At 31.8% G+C, this 27,957-nt stretch overlaps 1 protein-coding gene across 5 annotated transcripts; it reads right to left on the bottom strand.

Moving 5' to 3' along the window:
• Nucleotides 1-270: 270 nt before the first annotated feature.
• Nucleotides 271-24,490, bottom strand: LOC127730986 (SCO-spondin-like). 5 transcript variants are annotated; one of them, XM_052239679.1, is made up of 9 exons: nt 24,359-24,489; nt 17,378-17,436; nt 14,398-14,526; nt 7,623-7,763; nt 7,219-7,359; nt 6,164-6,304; nt 3,806-3,934; nt 1,557-1,697; nt 271-448 (listed from the first exon to the last, which is right to left on the bottom strand). In XM_052239679.1, the coding sequence occupies exons 2-9, from the start codon at nt 17,421-17,423 to the stop codon at nt 312-314; spliced, it is 1,005 nt and encodes a 334-aa protein (XP_052095639.1). In that variant the 5' UTR covers nt 17,424-17,436; nt 24,359-24,489; the 3' UTR covers nt 271-311. The 5 variants fall into 5 exon arrangements, with proteins under 5 accessions (XP_052095639.1, XP_052095640.1, XP_052095642.1 ...); XM_052239680.1 differs by lacking the exon at nt 7,219-7,359; XM_052239682.1 differs by lacking the exons at nt 6,164-6,304; nt 7,219-7,359.
• Between the last annotated feature and the right edge of the window lie 3,467 nt (nt 24,491-27,957).

Genomic DNA, 27,957 nt, shown 5'->3' with positions numbered 1-27,957 from the left:
TAACCTTCTCATCATTTCTTTAGATAAACAAAACACTGTATTAAAATTTGTCTATATTCAGGTGTTTTTCGTTTGGTGAACTGTTTACAAAAATAAGTTTGAAAGAATTTCTGAAAATGGCTGCTGAGAGAAATAAATTCCAAGGATATTGGCCCTACCTCTATATATGATTACCTTAATATACTTGTAAAAAACAATGATAAATGACATTGCGGAGATAACAAACAAGCCAGTTCATACATAAAAAACTAAAATTCAGATTGAACGAAAAACATTTCAAATATTTAATAAAAACCAATTTGTCTGCGTTATTAATCATCTTTACAAAAGTCAGGATCTTCGTCGCTGAGGTCCAGACAATTACTTATGGAACCATCGCATAGTCCAGTTAGTGGGAAGCAATGAACTCCATCTCTACATTTGGTATAATCTGCAGGACATGGTTTACCTATTAAAAAAAGTGACATTGCCGTTAGAAATTTTATCCGATATACAGTTGATTGTAGAACGACAGGGAGTTTCATATCAGCAGTTTAAGTACTTTAAAAATGCTTGAATCATAGAAACTATAATGAGAGTATTGATTTATTTTATGTAAATTTTGTAATTCCACTGATGTAAAAAAATTTAAAAAAAGGTTGAAATATAAGAAAAATAGTGGAAAAATGCACATAACACTTGATAAATTTTATGCGCCACTTGCTCACGTGCGTGTGCTTAGAATAAAATTTTTAGTAGCTGTATCTAGTTAAAAATCAAATTTCATGTGTTTGCCATTTATGTTGATGATAGATATTTGGTATAGTCCTGCTGAAATATATTCATTATTCATAATTCTTCTTGCCTCGAGGAAATCTAGTCCATCACATATTGTATTGACACTTTGTTCTTGTCTTGTTGAAGACTCTACTCTACCTCTAGATGTCTGCAATAACTTTTGAGTAAGAATTGAAATAATTATTCAGAGACGCATTCTACGTTGATAAAAATTTACATCGTATCATTCAATAAAAATGGTACGCATGTTATCAAATGTTATCAAATTTAAAAAAAAATACATTGTATCGTAACCACAATTCCTGTCCTCTTTTTCTCTATGTGACCTACAGAATTAGACTTATCATCCGATTTGTACTTATTTGAGCAACACCACAGGTGCCATATGTGGAGCAAGATCTGCTTAACCTTCAAGAGAACCTGGGATTACCCCCGAATTTTGGTTGGTGTCGTGTTGCTCAGACTTTAGTTTTCTATGTTGTGTTTACTGTACTGTTTTGGTCGTTTTTTTGTTTGTTTTTTGCCATGGCATTGCCAGTTTGTTTGGACTTATGAGTTAGAACATCTCTTTGGTATCTTTCGCTTTTATTTTAGGAAACAAAAAGTGACAAATTGAATAATAAAAAAAAAATAAGTGGAATTTCAATATAAGTAGAGCTATCACCATGACTATTATACACAGATAAGCATAAAGGGAAGTTTTCATTGTATTTACCACTGTTAAACTATCATGTGCGAACTGATAATTGTTTTTGATAAACTTCTTTATTAATTCTTACCTTTACAGAATTCTGGATCTTCATCGCTCAAATCATTACAATGATACATCGTATAATAATCATTTTTATCACATAAACCAGTTAATGGAAAACAATGAATATCATCTCTGCATTTAGTATAACCATCAGCACAAGATTGGTCTGTGGGTAAATCGAATAGTTTATATAAGCATATCATTGTCAATTCATAAGATAACACAATATTCAAGGATATTATTAATAGCAACCGAACTCGGCTTTTAATGAATGCAGTACCAAAAGAAAACGTACCTGTTTCCGGACAATATCTTTCGAGTCATTTTTAATGTTTATATAGATATAAGAAGATGTGATATGAGTGCCAATGAGACAACTCTCCATCCAAGTCACAATTTGCAAAAGTAAACCATTATAGGTCAAAGTACGACCTTCAACACGGAGCCTTGGGTCACACCGAACAGCAAGCTATAAAGGGCTCCAAAAATTACTAGTGTAAAACCATTCAAACAGGAAAACCAGCGGTCTAATCAAGACAAAAAAACTAGAAACGAGAAACACTTATGAACCACATCAACAAACGACAACCACTGAACATCAGGTTCCTGACTTAGGATAGGTATGATACCTCGTGAAATAAAGAAGGTCCCAGTTGATTTAAAGGTAATTTTGCCAAAGATGAATGTCACAAGGGTTGATCACAAGTGCTGTGGATTGAAAGGTTAACAGTTCTTGTCTCCCTTAAGGTACCCGCGGTGTTGGTTATGACTAGTAACAATACGATGTAAGTCACATTTGATGACGGAACAAAAGAAGAAATAAGAACGGAATGATGACTTAGACTACTTGAACCGATCCATTGTAATATGTTACACAAAAATTCCACAACGATCAACCAAATCCTGATGGTGTCGGTAAATCTTCAAAGGGATGACTTCAACGTTACTTTAAGAAAAAGGAAAAGATGATGGATAATTCCTTATACGGGAGATATATACTCTATATATACGGGTACTGCCGGAATATTCCTATAAAGAAACGGAAAGTTCCCTATTGAAAAATTGAAATAATCTCTTTTGGCATAAGAATAGTTCCCAACCGATTCTCTATGCAAATTTCTTGATGACAGTTACAATATGAAGCAGACGTAATTGTATCTAATATTCTTTATTACAAGTTCAATGTAAAAGATGCGATAAACATAGTCACAAAATTTTGAACCATCAGGTTAGAGAATATAATCTTTAGCGAAACTTGAATTAAAGGAAAGTGCTAGCAATTTAGATGCTTTGAATTTTAAATGACATCATATTTTAAAAATTTGGAGGAGATGTATTTTTAATAGCCAGTAGCTTTCAAATGTGAACCAATTATTTTTCTGATTGCAGACCTATTCCCTGTTTCTGTATCAATATAATGCAAGTTCAATATTGCATCTCTGTAAGTGTTTGGGAACTTATTATCTATATACTCTTTAATACAAACAAACTGTTTGGAAGCTACCTTTGCCAAATTATCCGTTGTTCGATTAGGAAAATGGTTAAGAAGTTAAAGATTCAGCTCCTTTAGTTTAACTGTAGAGGAATTCGGCTATTTAATGTTCTTTTTGGTCGTCTGCTCTTCAAGTATTCGGTTACCCATTCATCCATGTCTTTTCATATTTTTGGGTTTCAGCGTTATGCACAGTAACATTCATTGGAAATATTTTCATGGTCACACAAGACAAACTGATTCACTTTGTAATTTTTAGAAAGGGAGATTTACCTTGCATCACCTATCTGTATACTATCTGCTACCATACCTGTAACAAAATATTACTGTCCCTCGTAAAAAAAACTTAGTGGTTAAATGTCAAGGCCTGGATACGTACTCTTACTGGACTCTTCCTTTTGACTACATCAGTCCTCAGAAATTTGCATTATGCACCAAGATGTATGAGAAAGATATATAATCCAAATACATTTGGCAGCCCATAATGTTGTATTTTAAGAACTGCGTTTGCTTTATGATTATGACAAGCATATTGCAAGACTAATGATGCCTGGTCACAGGGACTACTTTGACAGAAATCCTTTAATTTCATCAATAACTTCACTCAGTGAACACTGAACATTTTAGGATCATCCATTTTTGGGAGCTCCATGTTTTCAAATAACGGTTTTGATGATCCATTTACAGAATTATGTATTACTTGTCATTACTGCCATCGACACGAGCACCTAGTTTTGTTATATTGATGTCATTATTGAAGAATTTGTATTCACAATACTTGCCTTTACAAAATGCTACATCTTCATCACTGCCATCGGTGCAATGAGTTTGACGCCCGTCGCAGAGAGAGGTCAGAGGGAAACAATGGATGCCATCCCTACACTTTGCGTAGCCAGTTTGACACTTTTTTACTTTATGAAAATAAAACAAAACAAAATTAGTTTCCATTTTCAGTAAAACACATATATAAAGCCTAAGGATTTATGTTTATAGATATGAGAAGATGTGGTATGAGTGCCAATGAGACAACTCTCCATCCAAGTCACAATTTGTAAAAGTAAACCATTATAGGTCTAAGTACGGCCTTCAACACGGAGCCTTGGCTCACACCGAACAGCAAGCTATAAAGGGCCCCAAAAATGACTAGTGTAAAACCATTCAAACAGGAAAACCAACGGTCTAATCTATATAAAAAACGAGAAACGAGAAACACTTATGAACCACTTCGATAAACGACAACCACTGAACATCAGGTTCCTGACTTAGGAGAGATGCAAACAAATGCAGCGGGTTTAAACGTTTCAACAGGCCCCAACCTTCACCCTACCTGAAACAATAGTGTAACATCACAACATAGAAAGACACACTATAAAATATCAATTGAAATGGCTTAACTCATTCAAAAGACATATTAACAAAAACAAGTGAACATACACTGAACGAATAAATTTGATCTATGCCACAATGTAAATACAAAATTAATAAAACAAGGGGGTTAGATGTAAAAAAACAATATGAGAAAGACAACCATAACCTTGGACAAAATGCCGCCAAATAAAATAACGTACACAGGTAAATAAAAATAATTTTATTATAAGGTAAACATGGAGTATGGAAATAATTTTTACAAAATAAATAATTTTGTTGTTACTAGTACGAGCACAAAAGTGAAAATTTATCGTCATACTTAACACTTATCAAAGGTGGTATATATTTAAAAAAGTGAGACTAGATATAACACTGAATGAGTAAACATTAAATAACAAAAATACATTACAAATTGTATCAACAGGTCAAATTAACACGAAAGTACGATTTGAGAGTACTCGAAGTTACCGAAAGCTAGTTAAAAGCCAAAAACAATTAATAATAAAAAATCATGCATCAGAGATTAACGTCATGTTAACGTCATGGACAGTCAAAAAAGACATGCCTTGTGGAATGCCAAAATAAAAGTATCGACAGGCAGTAGGATAGGTTCTCAAAAGTAGTTCTTTATATATCCTAGCCTTTCGTATATGGTAGCCATGATCACAATGTTGGTTTAAAATAGGATGTTAGGTTAAAAACGGGTGTTTGCATGATATTAACTGTAGTCTCTTTAAATAGATGTAATCTATAAAACTGGTTTCATTGTGCAATTATCTCTGGGATATTCACAAACTTCAACACTCGAGATAAAAAGTTTAGAAACAACAAAGTAACGGAAACCATTTTTTAAGTCAGTTTGCGTATAACAATATGAAATGTATAATAATTATTACAATGTATCATTTAACTATTGCCAGTACATATGGGAAGAATAAAGAGTGGAATTTAATCTTTTTACAAATAGAATATGGTAAACAAAGCGTCCAAACATAACAAAACTGCCCGTTAATGTTTCAAATATAACATTCTGACTTATTAATTCTCCTGACAACACTTTCAACATCATATCTGTTATCGTTATATTTAAATGGGTTAAGATGGTATATATACATTTAGCATAACCATCAGCACACATGGTCTGTAACAAAAAAAAATGTTTATATGACATATCCCTGTCAAAAGAACCGCATCAAAATACTTTCATAGAAATCATTAGATGAAATACAATATTAATTTTCAGAAACCGAGAGTGGACAATGATGGAGAATTCGATCCATGTTTAATATAAAAATGAGGATATGTGGTATGATTGCCAATGAGAAAACTATCCACCAATGTTAAAATGAAGTGAATGCAAGCATGTTAAATATCAAGTCTGCTGGCGTTTCTTTTAAAAATTTATTCATTACATCGTTTGTTTTCCCATTTGAATGGTTTTACACTAGTAATTTTTGGGGCCCTTTATAGCTTACTGTTCGGTGTGAGCCAAAGCTCCGTGTTGAAGACCGTACTTTGACCTATAATGGTTTAATTTTATAAATTTTGACTTGGATGGAGAGTTGTCTCATTGGCACTCATACCACATCTTCTTATATCTATTGTAGAAACCTTCTATACAGTCCACAATATACTTTGATAGTTAAATGAAAGTATCAAATACAGAATGTTCATTGATTTTATATGTTTATCCCAGCGCAAATATTGACAAATATTGACAAGGCGCGAAATGCTGTATCTGTCTTAATTTCAGTCGGTACTTTTCATCTCACCTTTACAAAACTCAGGATCCTCATCACTCAAATCACTACAATGATAATTCGTCGACCAATCGTTAGAGTCACACAAACCAGATAATTCAAAACAGTGAACTCCATCTTTACATTTAGTGTATCCATCAGCACAAGATTGCTCTGAGAACATAAACAAGTAAATATGTATATTGAATAAAAATAAAAGAAAAAGAAATATTTAAGTGTGTAACTATATTGCCGATAAATGTAAGCCTTATCAATTTCGTTGAACAAACCAGTTAATGGAAAACAATGAATACCATCTCTGCATTTAGCATAACCATCAGCACACGTATGGTCTGTAACAAACACAATTTCATAGGACATATCCCTGTCAAAAGTACCGCATCAAAATACTTTTATACAATTCATTAGATGAATTACAATATTAATTCTCAGAAACCAAGAGTGGACAATGACGGACAATTCATTCATCAATTTTAATTCCATATTTGAAATAAAAATGAGGATATGTGGTATGATTGTCAAAGAGAAAACTATCTACCAGAGTTAAAATGAAGTGAAAGCAAGCATGTTAAATATCCAGTCTGCTGGCGTTTCTTTCAAAAATGTATTCATTACATTGTAAAATCATCCTATTTAAACCCGTTGCAATTGTTTGCACCTGTCCTAAGCCAGGAATCTGATGTTCAGTAGTTGTCGTTTGTTGATGTGGTTCATAAGTGTTTCTTGGTTTTTTTTTATAGATTAGACCGCTGGTTTTCTCGTTTGAATGGTTTTACACTAGTAATTTTTGGGGCCCTTTATAGCTTGCTGTTCGGTGTGAGCCAAGGCTCCGTGTTGAAGACCATACTTTGACCTATAATGGTTTACTTTTATAAATTGTGACTTGGATGGAGAGTTGTCTCATTGGCACTCATACCACACCTTCTTATATCTATATACAGTCCAAAATATACTTTGATAGCTAAATGAAAGTATCAAATACAGAATGTTCATCGATTTTATATGTTTGATGACATTATATATACGAATGCGAAATTGTCTCATAATCTACATTTATCGATATTTACCTTTACAAAACTCCGGATCTTTGTCACTTAAATCACTACAGTGATAAGTATAATGCCATGTATCATTGTCACACAAACCAGTTAATGGAAAACAATGAATATTATCTCTGCATTTTGCATAACCGTCGGCACAAGACTGCACTGTGAAAAGAATAAAAAGGCCATATGACTTATATGTGTTCTTGTTGAAAATACAACACCATCATAGATTTATAAAAGTCATGGAATGTAGGCACAATTCTATACGAAAAGTCCTTGACTCGGGAAAAATAATTTCAAAGAAATTGGATAATAATGTCATTGAATTTCTATCAAACCATGGGTTCTACTGTGAAATATTGACAAGGCACGAAAGGCTGTATGAAATTTGGTGTCTTGATTTCAGTCGGTACTTTTTATCTTACCTTTACAAAACTCAGGATCCTCATCACTCAAATCACTGCAATGATACCTCGTTGACCAATCGTTAGAGTCGCACAAACCAGATGATTCAAAACAGTGAACTCCATCTTCACATTTAGTGTATCCATCAGCACAAGATTGCTCTGAGAACATAAACAAGTAAATATTATATTGAATACAAAAAAAAGAAAATGAAACGTATCACACACAGGTTTTCGTGGGGTTCGTGTTGCTCAATCTTTAGTTTTCTATGTTGTGTTTTGTATACTGTTGTTTGTCTGTTAGTCCTTTTCGCTTTTAGCAATGGCGTTGTCAGTTTATTATCGACTTATCAGTTTGAATGTCCCTTTGTTATCTTTCGCCTCTCTTCGCCGATAATTGTAAGCCTTATCAATATCAAATGTCCACAATTAAGTAACATTATTTAACACAATACCACACATGAAAAGCCTCGAATGGGAAAGAATATTGTTTTGATGTATATTTGTAAAACCACAAAGACATTCACAGATATTCATTAATTGCTTCTTTTTTAGTTTTTTGTTTTTTCAACAACAATATTTCATACGCTGTAGATAATTACTCCAAATGACACAGCTATCTCAGTGAAGGTCCCCGTTTCATTGATAACAAAATTTAGGGAATCTTAAGGTAAATAAGGCATATTGTTAGTCGTTTACAAAAATATTAATATAACATCAATAAATGAATAAAATCATTATTTTACGTTAAAGAAACAAGAGATTATCCGAATTTTATATCTTATCCAAGATAGGGCTCGTTTTTTATAATTGCTCACCCAATTTTGTCAATATAATGGTAACGGTAATCTGGTTATAGGCTCACTTTGTTCATAGACAGCCGTTAGAATTCGATCTATTGTAGAATCTGATTTGTCAAGAGAGTTTTTTTTTTCAATCAGTCAATCAATGTAACGTCACAGTACCCAAATTGCACCGAGTACCCAAATTGTACCTATGTAGCATCAAAAGCAGCGGAAATCTTACAAGTTTTTTTTTAGAGACTAAACAATTTGTATTTTAATGATTTGACATTATGCACGTCTTTCAACATAGCTAAATATATGTAGATATGCACAAAACATTCACTGTATACTAGTATATCATCAAATGAAGTATTCACTGAAAAAATTAAAATATATGGAAACTGTTCTAAATATTTGAAGAAATAAAACAAAACATCTGTTATTCGATTTTTAAGGATGTGAATTTAAGCATGGATGTAATTTGGGTACTCCTCATCACAGAATCATGGATCGTTTGGAGGTCGGTTCAAATCCATTTTTCTATGATTCAATATGGATTCAAAACTAAATTGGTGGAACTATATAGTAAATAAGGATACATCTACAAAATAAACCCAGAGTGGAAACTTTTGTCTTAATAATAAATAATTGTAGGTGAAAAAACTGTCAAAATAAGTGCAATTTGGGTACCCTCACGATATGTGTCTTATACTGCACTCTGCACTGTAAACATGGAGAAATTCAATTTTATGCTTCAATCAAAGAATTGTGGTCGCAAACCAACTTATAATGATTAAAAGAGTATTTTTTTTTTACAAACCAGCAATTTTATGTAACAATACTAGCATTGGCTAAATTTTACCGTCAAATCTATAGTTGACAAATATCTCCTTAGCTATCAGTACGAAAGGTTTTATTTTGTATGACGTCACGTTCAGCCATGACGTTGATGCGCCAAAAATTGTCATAAGGTTGAGCGGAATTTTATTTTATTTCAAAGTGATACATGTTTTTTTCAATATCTAACGTATCATTTCTTTTTGTAATGCATTAGAATATGATTTTTTTGCATTAATTTTATGCTTTATACAACATGAAACAAATTGTTCTGTTTGTTAACATGTTCGGGTAAAATTTTAGATATTATATACGTTGCTATGTAACAAAGTACCGTCAAACCTCGGTAAAATCTCCGGAGAAATAATTCATTCAAGCTTTGGACGTACCGATTGTTTGAACGAACCAGTTTAGGTTAACGGTTGTTTTTAAACAATTTTAGAATATATTGTATATAAGCTATATCTAGATTATTATTCAGGTAAGTCAGTTATAAATTTTAAAAGATTGAAAGTCATACTGTAACCAATAAAAAAAATGTTGTGTTCTTGTACACATAAGTGTCAGATTATATAACTATTGCAATGTACATACAATCTTAATTAATATATAAAAATTAAATAACAAATCAATTAATACACAAAGTTCACATTACTAAAAAATCATATAATCTAAATACACCTAAACATCTTTTCTTATAGACATTTTCTTTCAGTGTTAAACAATTTGTTTTGTAGAATTAGCCCATTTTAAAACTTTGTTCTGAATACAGAAAATATATTGATATTCTTTGTTCTAAATTCAGACAAATAATGTATTTTGTGTATTGAAAACCTAATCACTGTGGGTAAACAAAGTTGATATTTCTTTCCAAAACTTTTCAAGAAAGTGGCATGTAATAAAAAAAAAAAGGTTATACTATTCTGTAATGTTACAGTGATTACAGTCTGAGTCTGGACAATTTTCCATTGTTTCCAAAAAAAATTGTTTGGAAGAATATATTGACAACAATGTATGAGCAAAACAAACAGACATAATAGGTAAAAATGTAAAAAATTTGGATACAGCAGTCAACATTGTGTTATAATCTTAACCACTATAAAAACAAATAACTATTTCAACACAGAAAAATGGCATAAAGACACTATATAGACAAAGCACATAAGCAAAAATGAAAGACAAGAATACAATAAAAATTACTATAGGCGGGTATAGCACAATAACACAATGGCAGGATGTATAAACCCCGAGCCACGTCAAAAGGATATTACCAAAAATGAAATAAACAGCAGAGGTTAAAAAAATACAAAGACAAATAAAAAGAACACTATAAAACGTAATTGAGATGATAAACTGCGTCAGTTCCTAGAATCTATACTTCAAAACCATCATGTATTACTTGTGAAGATGATACGTAATATTTATCAACAAGTTATGGGAATCTTCCGATGAACTTTTTTAGAAAAAGGACGAGACCTTCTTTGACATAACCCTGGTTCATCAACTTCCTGCTCAGACACTGGTGGCGCTTGATAAGGTCTGAGTAGCAGCTGCAAGCTATGAAATACTGAATGAGTTGGGAAATGTTTATCCAATATGCAGGTGAAGTTGGTAAATTGCTGCTAAGGTGGGGGAAATATATAATTTCAAAATTAAAATCGTCTCGTTTGTCATAGATTCTGGTACTGAGATGAACTCTTATGTCAAATTTGAGGTATAAGTCTAAAAATGAGGCGGAGGAAACCGTGTCTGTTGTCTCTTTGATTTCTAGTTCTGGAGGATATATCAATGGAACCCAATCCGAAAAGTTTGGATTGGTAATTGAAAGAACATCATCAATATACTTAAGTGATCTGGCATTTTTGATATTTTTCTTGTTGTCAAGTGTCTGAAGGAACTCCGACTCATATGAAAATAAGAAGAGGTCGGCAAGGAAAGGCACACAGTTCGTTCCCATAGGAATGCCGACAATGTGTTGAAAAGGTCAAATATGTAAGAACCTCCAGCATAATGATCACTTGTTCCTCTGTGTAGCATGTTTTACCTTTTTGTTCAGTGTTAACAATTATGCCGTATGGTATCCCAAAGCAATAAATTTATAGCGTACGCTACCATTTTTATATTGAAAAGCATTGTGGATTATTTCTTTAAGACGATTTTTCAATATAACATGAGGAATAGTAGTATAAAGGGTTTAGAAATCAAAAGTTTTGAAAGGATTAATTTCGGAGAAAGATCGAGAAAATTATCCAGAAGTTCTTTTGAGTTTTTAAGAATCAACATATGATTAATACCACTACGCGAGTTAACAATGTCACAGTATTTCTGAAGACTTTCTTTCACTGCGGACAGAATTTTTGTCAATCTAATGGAAAATTCCTTTGTAGAACATGCAGATGAGCCGGTAATGTACCATTGTTTGTACGGAATTATGTAAAGCTTAGGTTTCCAATACAAACAGGGTAAGTCCTCAGATTTGCTGTTCAATGAAATGTTCATTGAGGCCATGAAGGACTTATGATTCGTCAAAATCTCATCCTTGTCAAATGATATATTTTTTTATGTGAGATTACCTGTGTGCTCATTTATTCCATTTAATTCTTTTACAAGACACTCGTAGTAAAAGCTTTGTCCGCAAGAACTATAACATATTTATCGTGAAGAGATGATAGACATTTAACAGCTTCTTTCGTGCTGAATACCGAGACTCTGAATACCGACGTTTTATCAGAGACCTGATGGTTTTGACCAATTTATAGATTCATTGCCATAGATTTTGGTACTGAGATGACCGCTTATGTCTGTTACCGAGATGACCGCTTAAGAAAAAATGAAGTAAATTTCACTTGCTTTTATTTTAGTTATTTTCAGTTTGCAGTGATCTATGTCATAAATATTAAATACATAATCTGTTAGTGCATTAGTTGTCCTTGAACACTTTCCAGCTACTATATCAACCCACTCTTTCGGTATAGCTTTTTCTAATTTTAAGAATCCAGTAATCCAAATTGTCTTTTTATTTAGCTTTTGTCTAATAAAAATTTCTGTAATAGTTCATTTTCATCGATGATAAAGATTATGCATTGTATATTACTATCTATTCAGTTATGAAATAATTTTTTTTTTCAGAAATGTAATCAACTGATCTCTCCAATTAACTTGTTGGCGGATTAGTCTGAAGTTATTTGGGTGTTTGTCTTTATATTTTTATTTTAATCGAAACCTTGATTATATCAAGATAAAGTATATATTGTTTCCAAATTTGCTTAAAATTAATTTTGGTATTTCAGTCCAGTTCTTAAAGTTCTTTGAAGTTAATATTTTAATGCAATCCATTTTTATAGATTCTATGTATTTTTCTAAATTAACCATGTTCAATCAACTCAATCAAAATGGTCGAGACAGACGCTTAAAATGTAATGTTAGGAATAATTAATTCCCTTTTTAAGCATTACTCGCTTAGGTTAACAGAAATTAAAAAACTTTTCATAACTCCCCCTTAAATATTGCTATATATTCTTATATAAAAATAAGGAGATGTGGTATGATTGCCAATGAAACAACTATCTATCAAAGTTTTAATTAAGCGGATGAAAGCAATTATAGGCAACCATACGGTCTTCAACAATCAGAAGAAAAAAAATACCGTATAGTAGGCTATAAAAGGCTCCGACATGAAAAATATGAAACAATTTCATTGAGAAAACCCATGGGCTAATTTATAGCAAAACAATTTACGAAAAACAAATATGACAGACATGAACGACCACCACTAAACTACAGGCTCCTGACTGGGGACAGGTACATATAGAATATGGTGGGTTAAACTAGTTTTCTGGCGCCAACCCACCCCCTAACATGGGACAGTAAGTAAAGATCTATGAGTACTAGCAGTTACTGACATCAAGTTCAAAGCCAATAACAACTAAAAAAAATCAAAGTATCTATGACTAAAATATCAATCAGTACACACCCAACATCCAATGGATTTAACGTAAAAACGTCATTAACAGTCAGAGAAAAACATGACCTTGTGCAATGGCAAAATATAGGTATCGACAGATTGTAGTACCGTGAATGTTTATATGTGTACAACAATAATATTTAGTATGGTTTTAATATACTGATAACAAAGTCAATATAATCAATTTTTAAGTCGGAAAACAAAAGTTGTAATACTGTAAACCGGGAAATTTTCGCTCCGTTTTTTTCACGATTATCCAACCAAATATAAATTACCGCAGTTTTGAATTCGCGATATCCCGGTACCCTACAAAAGTATTTTATAACAAATGATTTGGAAGGTAAGCAATTTTACATGTGTCGTAAATCAAGTGATAAAATCAATCAGAAATCCTTTTTGTCGGTTCATTAATGTGAAAGTAGTTTAAAGTTATTAGTCATGTTTGCTTTATAAAACACACACACAATAAACAAAGCAAATGACATATCGACTCATATAAAGAATGAATTTTATGTTGTCAGGATTACTGCGAATTAATAAATCGATCTTTTGATCTGATTAGTCTGTGTAGCAGATATAATGAGGTAATCATTGTAAAACTGATTGACAGCTGTGTACATATTTGAAACAATTGTTTATATAACAATATCTGTAGTATCCGTTTGCTTGAGATGTCTTTCATATTAATTAGGCTAAGATGAGTTAAATTGTGATTTCTTACATTGCCTTTCATTTAGAAATACATCTAAAGTTGTGATTTTCGGTAACGATATGTGGTGTGCAAATCCGGTGTTCTGCAGTGGTCGTGTACATATTTTATTCATATACGTTCATGTATGGCCTTTAGCTTATGAATCGACTTTCCTTGAATTATTCGCGGCTGTTTTATTTTGGCGTTTCAACTCTTACCGCGAAAATAACGAAAATAAAACTGCGCGAAAATTTCACTGTTTACACTATTCTTTTGTTTTTGTTGTCATAGTTCTAAACACAATTGTAATGGCCTTGAAATAAACGTTCACTAATTTCATTAAAACATGGCACTTCGTGTTCAACCTTTAAAAAGGTGATTTTCGTCAGTTTTTTGCTTTATTGTTAATCTTAGAGAAATCTGTTTCAATGTTTATAACTGCAATCTTCACCATGCTCTCATCATAAATAGAAAGATACATCATTATTCAATATTTCTTATATTGTATATGAGACTTGCCTCTACAGAAATCTGGGTCTTCGTCACTGCCATCTGTACAATGCATGTGTCGTCCGTCACAGAGAGAGGTCAAAGGAAAACATTGGATCCCGTCTCTACATTTTGTGTAACCACTTTGACAATTTTTACCTTAAAAATTGAAAAAAAAGATTGAAATTTTCTTATTGCACACATTATTTAAAAGATATACTTGCTTTTGTTTTTATGTTATCTATTATTTCTTTTCATTGTATATTTTTTTCGTCGATTTATGTTTTTGGTATTGCCTTACTGTCCTGAAGAGAGCAAAGTGTTCAGATCATTAACTTGGAGTAAACCTTAAAAGGTTTAACGTCGTAAAAATAATTTTAAGATCATTGATTTTGCTTGCTTGATGACAAGGTTGATACCACAGCCAGTGTACTACCAGTTCCCATAAGTATCACCTATCTAGTATACAGTGTTTTGTGCATTGGCATGATTTAAATGATCGTTTGCTGTTTTTAGTTCATAAATTGTAATTTGGTTTGCTTACAAGACTTCAAATATCATATGTGTTATTGCTCTACCGAAATTGGTTTAGAATGATATTTTCATTTTCCAACCGGACGATTGTCCAACACTTAAGTATAGACCGCTGCTGGAAATAAAATAAATACGTTAAATAATTCACAATAAAATATTGTCCAATCAAAAAATGAAATGAAAAGCATGCAGTCCGTTATAGGAGAACTGTAACTAATGAAACGATATAACAAGCTATGACTGACTTGGTTTGGTTAGTTGAATTCTACTAATGGTATGTTTTCCTTGTTCATAAGTAACTCTGTTCACCTACAATATGTCTTAATCATCTGGAAAGTATTTGAACACAACTCAACGGAACAGTGATGGACTTTGATTGAAAATTGGAATCCATGTATGACTAAGTTACGAACAATAATTCTTAAGTTTGAATAAACCTTTCAAATGATTTGAGTCGACTGCAACATATTATACTTGTGAATAAAAACGATCTTCACGAAAATTCAGATTCTAAAGAACTGACACGAACTTCTGGAAATTTTTTAATATCGATCATTCTCTGAAATAAATTCTATCAAAACCTTCGATTTTTCCACCCTTCACACCCAATTACCACATGAAAAATTAAAAACACTCTACTAAAAGAAATAATCCACAATGCTTTCCTCCTTTTTTTCTGAACAGCCTCGGTGGTCTCGTGGTAGAGTGTTCGCCTCGAGTGTGAAAGGTCGTGGGTTCGACCCCCGACCGGGTCAAGCCAAGGACTTTAAAATTGGTATTTGCTGCTTCTCCGCTGAGCACGCGGCATAAATAATAAGACATTTTGTCATATGTTTTGATCAAATTCTACGAACATTGTCGTAGTTAAAAATTTTCAGATTTTTAGGGCCAAAATTATAAGTTATTGAACCAACTCCTTTGTAAATAGTTAATTTATAATTATGACCATATCAATGATAATTCATGTCAACACTGAAGTGCTGACTAATGAATGGGCTGGTGATATCCTCGGGGACAAACGAGACCATTTCAATTTTGAAATTATAAATTTTCCTCACCTCAGCAGCAATATACCAACTTCCCCCGCGTATGGAGTATACATTTCTCATTTCATACGATATTTAAGAGCTTGCAGCTGCTACTCAGACTTTGTAAAACGACATCGGAATCATTGCCTAAAAATAATGAGCCAGGGTTTTTTGAAAGAACTTTTCGTCCCTTTTCTCTAAAAGTTCATCGGAAAGTATCAAGACCTAATAGATAAATATTCAGCGTCTCCTTCACGAATTAGCGTCATCATGTAGGTAGCCGATATAACTGTCATATTTCTCCACACTAACAATATTAACGGAACCAATTTTACTGCACCAGATGCACATTTCGATTTTAGATAATTAGATTCTCTTCAGTAATGCTCGATGCCAAAATATTTGAAAGTCCAAACCCTAATACAAACTTTGAAGAGCTGATAAGATAAAAAAAAAAAGGACAAAAAGTACACCCAAACAAGAACAAGGAATCTGAGCTATGCATGAGGAATATACATTCCTTAAGTCAACATGATATCGAAATTTTTTAATAGTAGATTTAAATCAACCAATTTTCCTGTCAGCACCGAAGTTCTGGCTACTGGGCTAGTGATACCTGCATGGACTTACAGTCCACCAGCAGAGGCATCGACCCTTTAGTAGTAATATCAAGGAATGTATTTCCCTCATGTATCGCGTGTATATCCACAAAGTTTCTTTTGTATTTAAATTTGAAAATTTGCAACAATCATTTTTGATGTACATAATTGAAATGCATTAGTTTTAATGTCAAGAAATACATATAGTATCTTAAACGGTTCCATTTCCAAACGTTTTCTAAATGAGACTAACACTTTATAAATCAGTGAGGTATATTTTTCCTTACTTTTATTTGGAATACATTGATGTGCTCAACATTACAAAATAATTCAATTGAGTAAATGCAGTAAATATTTGTTGGTGACAAGGAAAGGAAAGGCAGGATAGATTTTGTTTTTATAAACTTTTTTTTTATTCTATCTGACAGATGATAAGCGAGGAAAGGCAGCTGCAAATATCATTTAAATTATGTAACTATCTTAATTATAATTTATCAAAATAGAATCTTAGGTGTACCGTGGTCTAGATTTAACGTCCACCAGCAGTGGTTGTGAAAACTTATCTAAGATATTATGGTTATAATATATATTAGGACATATCTCCATAGAATGGGGGATTATGTGAAGACTTTTATAGAAATAAGGAGATGTGTTATAAATGCCAATGAGACAACCATCCACCAGAGCTTAACAAAACAACTTTTAGTTCATATTTTACTTTGGTTTCTCTCTCATTGACGTTTAAACTGGCTTATCCTATATTTTTTAAAATCATTATTTGGGATCAAACTAAACAATACAAAACAAAATATCTATCCCACTTATTTGTTACATTTACTAGCAACTTACTTGCTTCAACAAAAGAAATAATTACCACAAGAACAGCTGTTATCATTGTTATCGTCTATCTAAAATATAATGAAAGATGGAGAGAAAAAAAATATCAACTTTGCCTATGAGGGAGTTTGCAATTTCAGTGTTAACAAATAAAACATATTGAAAAATACGATTAAAAATATAGGAACGGCATTAGGTATATGGCTGAAATGTTAAGAAATTTTAATTGATAACAAAGGTTAACACGTGTGCATATGAATAATTCATAGAGAGTGTTACGACTTCTGTAAATAAAGGGTTAACCAATTTCTCTATAAAATAGTTTTGAATCTCATTGTCTTTTACAGCTGGGTTTAAGTACCTGCCTGTTTTAAACCCACGTGCTTTTTTCGTGAATGCAATCGTTCATGATATTACATAATAACCAAATTTAAAACCGTGAAAAGTACCTTTTCTAAGCTATAAAAAGAATAAGTGGTACAAGTCAATGAGAAAGCAATCAAACCAATTTGCCATTTTCAGTTATACAAAATACTTTTTAACGTACTTTCCAAATCGGTCCACGTTCTAAAAATACCGGTCCCTTTAATGCACGCTCCAAATCAGCCTGAGTCTTACAAGAGAGGTCCATCTACGTTATGCTCTAAAACAGCAAGCGTCTAAGACAGCAAACGACAAGTCCTTATTTAGTATTCCCTGAATTAGCCAGAGTCTTAACTATTGCTGCTGGTGGACTATAAGTTCTTGAGAGTATCATCAGCTCAGTAGTCAGTAATTCATTATGAATTACTGACTAGATTTATATCAAACTTTTCTTAAATTGACCGTCTATAAATTTATAAATTATTAAGAAACTAACAAACAAAGTTGACCTTACATGGATTTGGCTTTTATATTAAGGGACTGGTCAAAATTTCTTGATGCATGGGACCGGTGCAAAAAGAAAATTGTCTGAAATAATTCTCTTGATCCCATGGTTGCTGGCAGAATAAAAATATGCTTGTCCCATGCACTTTACCTAATAAAAAAGTGTGTGTCCCATGTTAAAGCACAAAAAACATGATCAAAGTTGTGGCTACATTTTATGCTACAATGTATTTGGATAGCTGAAAAATAATGCTACTATGTGTGAACTGTATCTATATTGCTGTTATAAAGTAAACAAAACAATACATAAGCATACTTCATTGCCAACACAGGAACCAAAACAGATGACAATATGTTATTGACTATAATAAATGATACATGCAATATTAAACAATTAACATGTATGAAGTGTATGGTAGAATACATTTTTTCAAAAAAAATTGCAGCTTAATTTAGAATCTGACTATTCTAAATTAACAGTGGGTAGGTAAATTCTGCTTTATGGGAGGACAGAAATATATTTGACAATCATGCTTTTTTGTGCAGAAACACTATCCATGAATTCGTTTTTTTTACATTTGTTAAACAGTTATACATGTAAAATATCTAACCAAATTTTTACATATTTTTTTAATTTTATATCAAAGTATTTTTTCATGTTTATTCTGTTCCAAAGTTTTTTTTTGTTGCCTTCACTGTTCTTTAAGGGACTGGTCAATATTTATTGGGGGGTTGGGATCGGTGTAATTCATATTTCTCACTTACAAAAAGCTATGTCCTACCCTCTGAATATACCAACTAAAGTTTCTGTCCTATATGAAATATCTACTAAATAAGTATATGTCCTATCTAATCTATGAATAAATCAAACAGACTATAGTTGTTAAATTCTGTGTCATTTGGTTTCTTGTGGAGAGTTGTCTCATTGGCAATCATACCACATCTTTTTTTTTATGTTTAACTTCATTTTTATCAGATTAACATAGATCACGTATAGTAGTCTTTGAATTTGTCTGGAATTTTAAATGATCTCCTCCTTGAAGAAGGCAAATAAGATTCCTTTTCAATTTCACTTTCACTTTCACTGCCACTAATACTACTATTACTACTGTATTCATCATTTAGTATTATTATCATCATTGTCATTATCACTGTCAGAACTGTCATAGGCTCTTATTACAAGGTCATCTTCTTCATCACTTTGGATTTGTTCATTGTCTACACTATAAACTGCTCAGAGTCTGAAAAGACCAGATTTTGTGCTCACATTTTACTTGACTAGTCTCGACATTGTCTCGACATGTTGATATATATTATATGAATATATCAAAAAGGGATCAAACATTAAAGAAATTATTAAAATTGTCCTTCTGATTAGAGTGGTGAAGTATAAAGCAATACCTCCTGCTTGGGGCAAAAAGATCACACCTACCAGAGAGTATTAAATTCTAAATAACATTCATTCAAAATTGCAACATCCTGTTAAACTTAAAGCGCAAGGCCTTTTGAATTCACTAGATAAGTAGGTAAACGGACAGAAAGTCACAGGACAAAAAGTCACAAATTTGATAGGACAAAAAGTCACAAATAATATGTATACACTTGTTTGAATATTTTAGAGAAAGATCTTTAAATATTTACTTTTTATTACATATATTTATTTTACAGTTGAGGAAATTGTTCATTAGACTTGATAAATAAAGATTTATTAAATTTAATTCATGCAAAAGATATATTTCTTGGCACCATGAAGCCGTTTAAGTACCAACCCACTTTGACATTTTGTTTTCATAACAATTATTTGATCATTATAAATACTTTTTTTATATAAATTTTGTTTACAAAGTTGCTTTATATACTAAAGTTCAAGAAAAGTACAAAAATGTATTTTTTTTAAATAAGTGTTTTTCTGTTAAAGAAAAATAATCTCAAAACTGAATTGTGACTTTTTGTCCTGTGGCTTTTTGTCTGTGACTTTTTGTCCTGTGACTTTCTGTCCTACATTTGATAAGTGATACACGAGTTTAAGAAAAGTAGGGCTTTCTTTCTACCTGTAAAACACACATGTACTGATGTAATTAAACCTTATTAAAGTGCCTCATGTATGCCATGTCTTTAAATCTGACAAAAATTTATTTAATTTGATTAAAATAAATTTTTACTGTAACTTTCGAACACATTTCCTTTTTTAAAAGGTTATCAAGGATTGTTATGAAAGTTCTATTATCATGATTATATTAAATTCTTGTTTTAACAAAACAAAGGTGTCATTTTTAAAATTTTATAACTTTTTCAAATCAGCTTGGATTTTCATCAAACTTTTCAGCTATCTTTATTATATATTTATCTTACAAAATACCAGGTTGTTTTGTGTTTTGGTGTATTGTGTCAAATTTAAGGACTTAGTTAATAGGTAAAAAAAGGCTAAAATTTTCAGTTTTGACAAAATTCAGATAGAAACCTATAATTTAAATATTTAAATTTGACAGCAATAAACCAAATTACCAAATAACCTGTTTTTTGTAAGATAAAAATATAATGAAGATAGCTGTAGATTTGGATGAAAATTCAAGTTGCTTTGAAATAGTTATAAAATAATTCAAAGTTAACTATCCAAAATTAGTCTGAACTGCAAATTCTAGCTTTTTTGAACTAGATTAATTTAATCCTTAAATTTGACAGCAATACCCCAAACTACATAACGACCTGAGATTCAGTAAGATCAGTGTATAACTGAGATAGCTGTATAGTTTGATGAAAATCTAAGTTGATTTGAAAAAGTTATAAAAAACATTAAAGTGTACTATCTGAATTTAGTCCAAAATGCAAATTCTATCTTTTTTTACCTAGATTAATTTAATCCTTAAATTTGACAGCAGTACACCAAACTACATAACGACCTGGGATTCAGTAAGATCAATATATAACTAAGATAGCTGTATAGTTTGATGAAAATCCAAGTTGATTTGAAAAAGTTATAAAAATAGTTAAAGATGACTATCTGAATTTCATCAAATTTTTTTTACCTATTAATTTAATTCTTTAATTTCACAGCAATGAACCAAACTACCAAAAAACTGGAATTTTGATAGATCTATATTTAATTTAGTTAGATGGGCTGATTTACACCATATGTTACTTGTTTGTTCCTCAATTAATCTTGTTTATTTTGTTGTAATTAAATTTGTATAGACTATTTTCTACATTCATACATATGCCATAACAATATTGCTGTCCTATCAGTGCTGAAAACTAAAAAAGTAGAAGTCCTATCAAAAATTAAGTTAAAAAAATGTGTGTCCTACTGCGTTTTGCATCGGTCCCTCCCCTCAATAAATATTGACCGGTCCCTAAATCTTGAAAATGAATTTGGTATGTTGTAACTGTTTAATTCACATTGCTAGATGTTCATGATGTTATTTTTGTTTGTTATAGATTTATCAAATATTTTTTTTTTCATATACAGACATTGTTTCAAAAAGTTCATGTCCCATGCTTGCCAATAATGAAAAAACATTGAGTCCCATTCCTGTAAACACTGCAAAAAGTGCTTGTCCCATTACAGTTTGCACCGGTCCCATGCATCAAGAAATTTTGACCGGTCCCTAAGGTCCTTTTTGGCCATAAAGCTCTACAACTGTTTCGGTTCTTATACATCCTATTCTTTCAAATATTCGGCTTTGAGCGTTTCCGAAGAAAGTTAATCCAGAAAAGCTCTTCGGGCGCATACAATTTATAATGTGTTGTTTCATTTTTACAGCACTGGGTCGATACCGCTGCTGGTGGACTATCAGTCCCGGAGAGTATCATTAGCTCAGTAGTCAGTACTTCGGTACTGACATAATTTATATAAAACTCTACTTAAATTTATAAATTATTAAGAAATCAAATTTCAATTACCTCAGGTAAGCTGACCTTAGATGGATTTTGACCATTATATTTAGCTCCTTTTTGGTCATACAGCTCTTCAATTGTTGCGGTTCTTATAAATCCGTGGCTTTCAAATATTCGGCTTTGAGCGTTCCTGATGAAGTTTAATCCATAAAAGAGTTTCGAACGCATGAAATTTATTAAAGTGTTGTTTTAATTTTTTTAATAGATTCATCACTTTGATGTATGCTTTAAATCAGGCCTAGTCCAATAGAAAAGTCCATATGTCGTATGGTCGGAATCAGCTCGAGTTTTAATAGACAAGTCCCTATGCCATATGATCTGAATCAGCCCGAGTATTAATTGACAAGTCCATATGCCTCATGCTCTAAATCAGCCATAGTCTTAAAGCCGATTCCAACGAGTGTGTAGCTAAAGGTAGAATCTTTGGTTAGCTTCCTAGCTAGCTCAACCATGAAATGATTATTACCTTAAAATTGGGAGGAGCAAAGCGCTATTTTATCATCCAATGAAAACATTTGTATCAATGGCCTGTTTATTATTTATAAGATATGTATGTTTCATACAAAGGTGCAAATGAAATTTCATTTCTTAGTATTTGATTGAATTAAAAAATCTTTTTATTACAATAAATCAGAAGCGGAGTGACGTTTTTTTTTTTAAATATTTACGCCGTGAATAGGCAGTTTAGTTAATTAATGTCTTTTGGTGTAATACCCACGCATAAATCATTGTTATGTATTTTCTTTATAGTTATATGCATATTTTTTAGAACTTAAATCTTTTATATTCACACCAAGGATTTGTATAGTGAGATATACAAATCCTTGTTCACACAGAAAAGAAAAATTATTATACTACTTAATATCATGCACGGTTGAAGTACTAAGTGCATATATTAAGTTAAAAATGCAACGAAAAAAAAAACACCAGCAAACAACTGCAGTTTAGAATTGAAAATATTGCAAAGTTTAAGGACATCCACTTGGTTTGTTAACATTACCTTACTAATTAGTTTTAGATAAATAATGCAGCCATGAAGACCATTTTTTATGTCTCTACTTAGATTTAATCTGACCTAGATTGAATGATCAGGTCATATGTACTTTTGAACACCTTCCAATCTTTTTTACCTGTGCGGGTGTATTGTAAACATATGTGTATGTATAAAAGTGAATACGGTCAGCACTTGTCAATCATATCCAACTACATTTTATTAACTTGAAGTAACAAATTCAACAGACAGGTAAAATATATTATTATTTGTAATGTCTGACGAAGAAGAAAACATTTTAGGAATTTCAGCTTTCAGTTAACTTTTCACCATTTATCCAAATAAAATTGGCAAATCAAACACACCTACAACATGCTTGTGAATGAGCTTATAATTATCTTTGAATTTTAAATTTAGATTGAAAACTTATTTTCACACTGATTTGTAAAACTAGACTTGTAAAACTAGTTTTACAATGTTTATAATTCTGTCACTTAATTCTGATTGGTTCTCTGCTTAACTATTGACTCCACACAAAGGCTGGATGTACCTTACCTAATAATGATTTCATGGTTGAGCTAGCAAGGAATCTACGTTGGAATCGGCTGTAGAAGGTTGTAAATTATTTAACAATCTCTAGTTACACCCCATTCTTTAAAGAACACAAAATAATAAGATGAGAATAATTGTCGAAATGTGCATTTGGTGCAGCAAAAAAATACTACCGTTATTGTTATTAAGTAATGAGACGAATAAATGGATCATGACAGTTTACTAGGACATTACAAATGTAATATGCGAACTTCAACTAATGTTTTGAGTTAGTCCCTTTTTTTTCTTCATTTTTCTAAAGAAATGCGTAGATTGATTTACACATTTTGACAGGGGACATCCTGGTCATGGAATTACGATCAAAATGTAAATTAACAAATCTCTTTCTTTGTTTTAAATTGTGACAAATAAAAAGATAACCAGTGCGCTTAAATGAGACGAGTATGAGGAATACAAGAGAAACGGTGTCTATATACATGACAGAATATTATGATATTAACCAACACTCACACATTTTAGTGATACATACAATTATTTAGTGAGCATGAGTTTACTTTATGTAAAACAAAAATAACGGATATTAGAATAATATAAATATTTATAAGTCATATAATATTATAATGCAAAGCAAATACACGTTAGAATAATTCTCTCTCTCTCTCTCCCTACGCCATTGTTTACTTACTTACCTAACAAGTGAAAGATGTTAAAATAATTCCCTTTGCAGAAATATATGGGAGTCAGAAGCTCACGAAGTTAAATTTTATTCCTCATTATCTGTAGCATCATTATATAGTTCGCATGATTCTATATAATGACTTAATAGACGGGACCATTTAAATGACGATTAAGTTAATTCAAAATAACGTTTAAAAATTGATAGCTCAATTTTAGTCGTCACAATAGGTTTTAAAGGTTATAATTAATTGATTTTGACATTTTTCAAGTTTTTCAAGTTTTAATAATTTTACTGATAGAAATTACGTGCAATGGATAAGTGATGTCAGTTTATAAGTATTAAGATCGCATATTTTTTTTCTTTCCGAATAGAGAACTGAAAAACATAAGCTTTATGTGAGAAAATCTGCATTATATCATTTTTCAACTGACATTGTCGGTATGAGGTACATCTCTGTATTTTGTATGATTTTTCAAATAATTACAGCTTATATAACTATCCTGGATTTTGAATGGTTAAAAGCAAGTGTTTTTTTTCATGTATTTTCTTTTACAAGATGAATATTGTTTATCTATCACCATAACCGGTGCATGTACACAATGATCTGCCTTTTGTGCCCTTTTTGTCGTGCCAAAACGTGTTTTTTTTATCCTTCAACAAGTTTGATCATTGGTGCGCTTTATCAGATGTAGCTGTTTCTTGTTTATGCTACATCTTGATTGCAAAGGATAAGTAATTTTAAATTCGAATGCTTAACTTAAACATCTCTATTGATGTTTGGTGTTGTTGAACAGATATATCATGTTCAGCGGAGTATTTGCGAAAAAATACCAGTCTTGAGAAGAATTTCATCCCTTTCAAAAATAATAACACATCTTTCTAATTCTGAGGTAAATGACTTCTTTAAAATTTTGAACAAGGTATTTGATTTACAGCTAATTAAAAAGTATTCCTGAAATATGCATCAACCACCCTTGTTTTTGAGTTGTGCCCTATCTAATTTTTATTAATATCCCTAATACCGATGAGTCATGTGGCAAAATCGTTATGTTGTAAAATTATCTGGAAACCCTTTTTCTGCACGTATTTCACTCTATTCTTAGTAACTATGACCTTGACAAGTAGAGGTATACAATAAGTACTCATTAGAATCATTTGGATACGAACTTTTCAATGAAATGTCAGACCATCATAATCGCCATTTCGATTTTAATAAAATTAGCAAAGAATTTTGAGCTCGTAGTTATTTTTTTATTGGCTATCAAAACTACATACAAAAACCCCCCATAAAATATCGTTTATTATCGGCTTCTAGAAAGTGTTATTCACTAATCTTTATGTCCTTTCTGTGAAGAACAGTTGTACCAAGTCAGGAATATGACAGTTGTTTTCCTTTCGTTTGATGCGTTTGAGCTTTTGATTTTGCCATTTGATAAGGGACTTTCCGATTTGAATTTTTATTATGTTACTTTTTATCTATATTTTTGAAGTGTAAAAAGCTGTTTGTGTGATTTAGGTGGTCCTTTCAATTCGAGTTTAATATAACGACTTTTCCACTCTCTACACTACACTTTCCCGCAATCATCAACTAGAATTTTTCGAAATCATTAAATAATATCCTTCTTTTAAGTAATCATAATTATACTGCCGAAATTTATCCAAGGGAACTGACCCTTGTTTATAGTAACGTTTTACATCTCAACAAACGTATTCTCTGTATAGTTTGTAAATTATTAAAGGTTGTTGTTGCAACAAATTACTTACAATCTTATTCAATTTCTTTTATAAATGCAATGTTTGTGTCTGGATGTTATGATGTTCTTGTAATAAACTGTTAACACAGAGATATGTCTCGCTTTTTTGTACTTTTGATAATGCAAATGTTGAAATAAAAATAGCAATACTTTAACATGTAATTTATGCAAATATTCAAAGTCATTGAACCTTGACTGAAGGTACATGGCAAAACAATCTCCATGGAAATGAGATGTACCAATGCTAATACAACTGCATACCAAATACCATAGACTTATCACAAGTCATTCCCTTTCAACAAACCTAAACACAAACATTAACTTGTAAACTATGTAAAAAATATCATTGACTTAACATTAGCGGTTCATCTTAAACTGATCTAATCACAAATTAATACATGTAAACTAAGCAAAAGTTTCAAAGTCAATAGACAATGACTGAGGGGGCGGGACCAAACATTCTCCATGAAAATAAGATGTGCTAATGCTTATACAATTGCATACCAATTAACATTGGCCTACCACTAATGGTTTCCCTTGAACTGACCTAATCACAAACTAATACATGTAAACTAAGCAAAAGTTTCAAAGTCAATAGACCATGACTGCAGGGGCGGGACCAAATGTTCTCCATGGAAATGAGATATGCCGATGCTTATACAACTGCATACCAAATATAATAGACTTACCACTAGTGGTTCCCCTTGAACTGACTTAATCACAAACTAACACATTTAAACTAAGCAAAAGGTTTAAAGTCAATAGACCATGACTAAGGGGGCGGAGCCAAATAATCTCCATGGAAATGAGATGTGCCAATGCTTATACAACTGCATACCAAATATCATTGACTTACCACTAGTGGTTCCCCATAAACTGACCTAATCACAAACTAATACATGTAAACTAAGCAAAAGTTTCAAAGTCAATAGACCTGACTGAGGGGGCAGGGCCAAATAATCTACAAGGAAATGAGATGTGCCAGTGTTAATACAACTGCATACCAAATATCATTCACCAACCACTAGTGGTTCACCTTAAACTAGACCTAATCACAAACTAATACATTGTTGACGCCGCCGCCGCCGACACCGGAAACAGCATACCTATGTCTCGCTTTTTGACTTTGTCAAGGCGAGACAAAAACCTTATTAAAAGTGATATTTCACATTCTTTTTTATTGTGATGTTGTTTATATGTCAATGCTCTTGAACTTCGTACTTTATTTGGCCTTTTTGAATTTTTTTATTCAAGCGCCACTGATGAGTCTTTTGTAGATGAAACGCGCGTCTGGCGTTCACAATTTTAAGCCTGTTTCTTTAATGAGTTTATTATAGAATCCGGAATTTAAGATAAAAGTTCATGCCTTTGAATGAACTATTTCTAAAAGGGGCATTAACTATGAAATAAACAAAAAAAAAAAATGATTTGCTTTGTTTCAAACATTTATAAAAGCGTAATGTATTAAAAAGATTTCGCTATTAGCAGTCGTTTTGTTTCAATTTCGTCAAAATAAAATAAAACATATCGCTAATGTATTATTTACTTGCAAGCCAATAATTCAACCTAATTTAAATTCGTATTTATGCAACCGTCAACTGGACTCTAGTGAGATTGGCTGCGCATGTGTTGAGCATGTAGTTAGCGTTTTCGTTCATTTAAGAGAAAAGAATGTCAAAATTGAAAACATTTTTTTTAAAGGGAGCCCCCAGGAATAACCATCCATTTCGTTGACTGCTCCAGCATACAAAAGAATCGTTTTATACAGGTAAAACGATGATTTACATAAATTTTAATCTAAAACATGATTTCAAACTAAGAAATATTGTCATTTTATGATGGCACGTGGCTGTCT

Source organism: Mytilus californianus, unplaced genomic scaffold, assembly GCF_021869535.1.
Source record: "Mytilus californianus isolate M0D057914Y unplaced genomic scaffold, xbMytCali1.0.p SCAF_2, whole genome shotgun sequence".
Classification (NCBI taxonomy): Eukaryota; Metazoa; Mollusca; class Bivalvia; order Mytilida; family Mytilidae; genus Mytilus; species Mytilus californianus.
The sequence above is the reverse complement of the archived record's forward strand: the minus strand, read 5'-3'. Positions and strand labels throughout refer to the sequence as shown.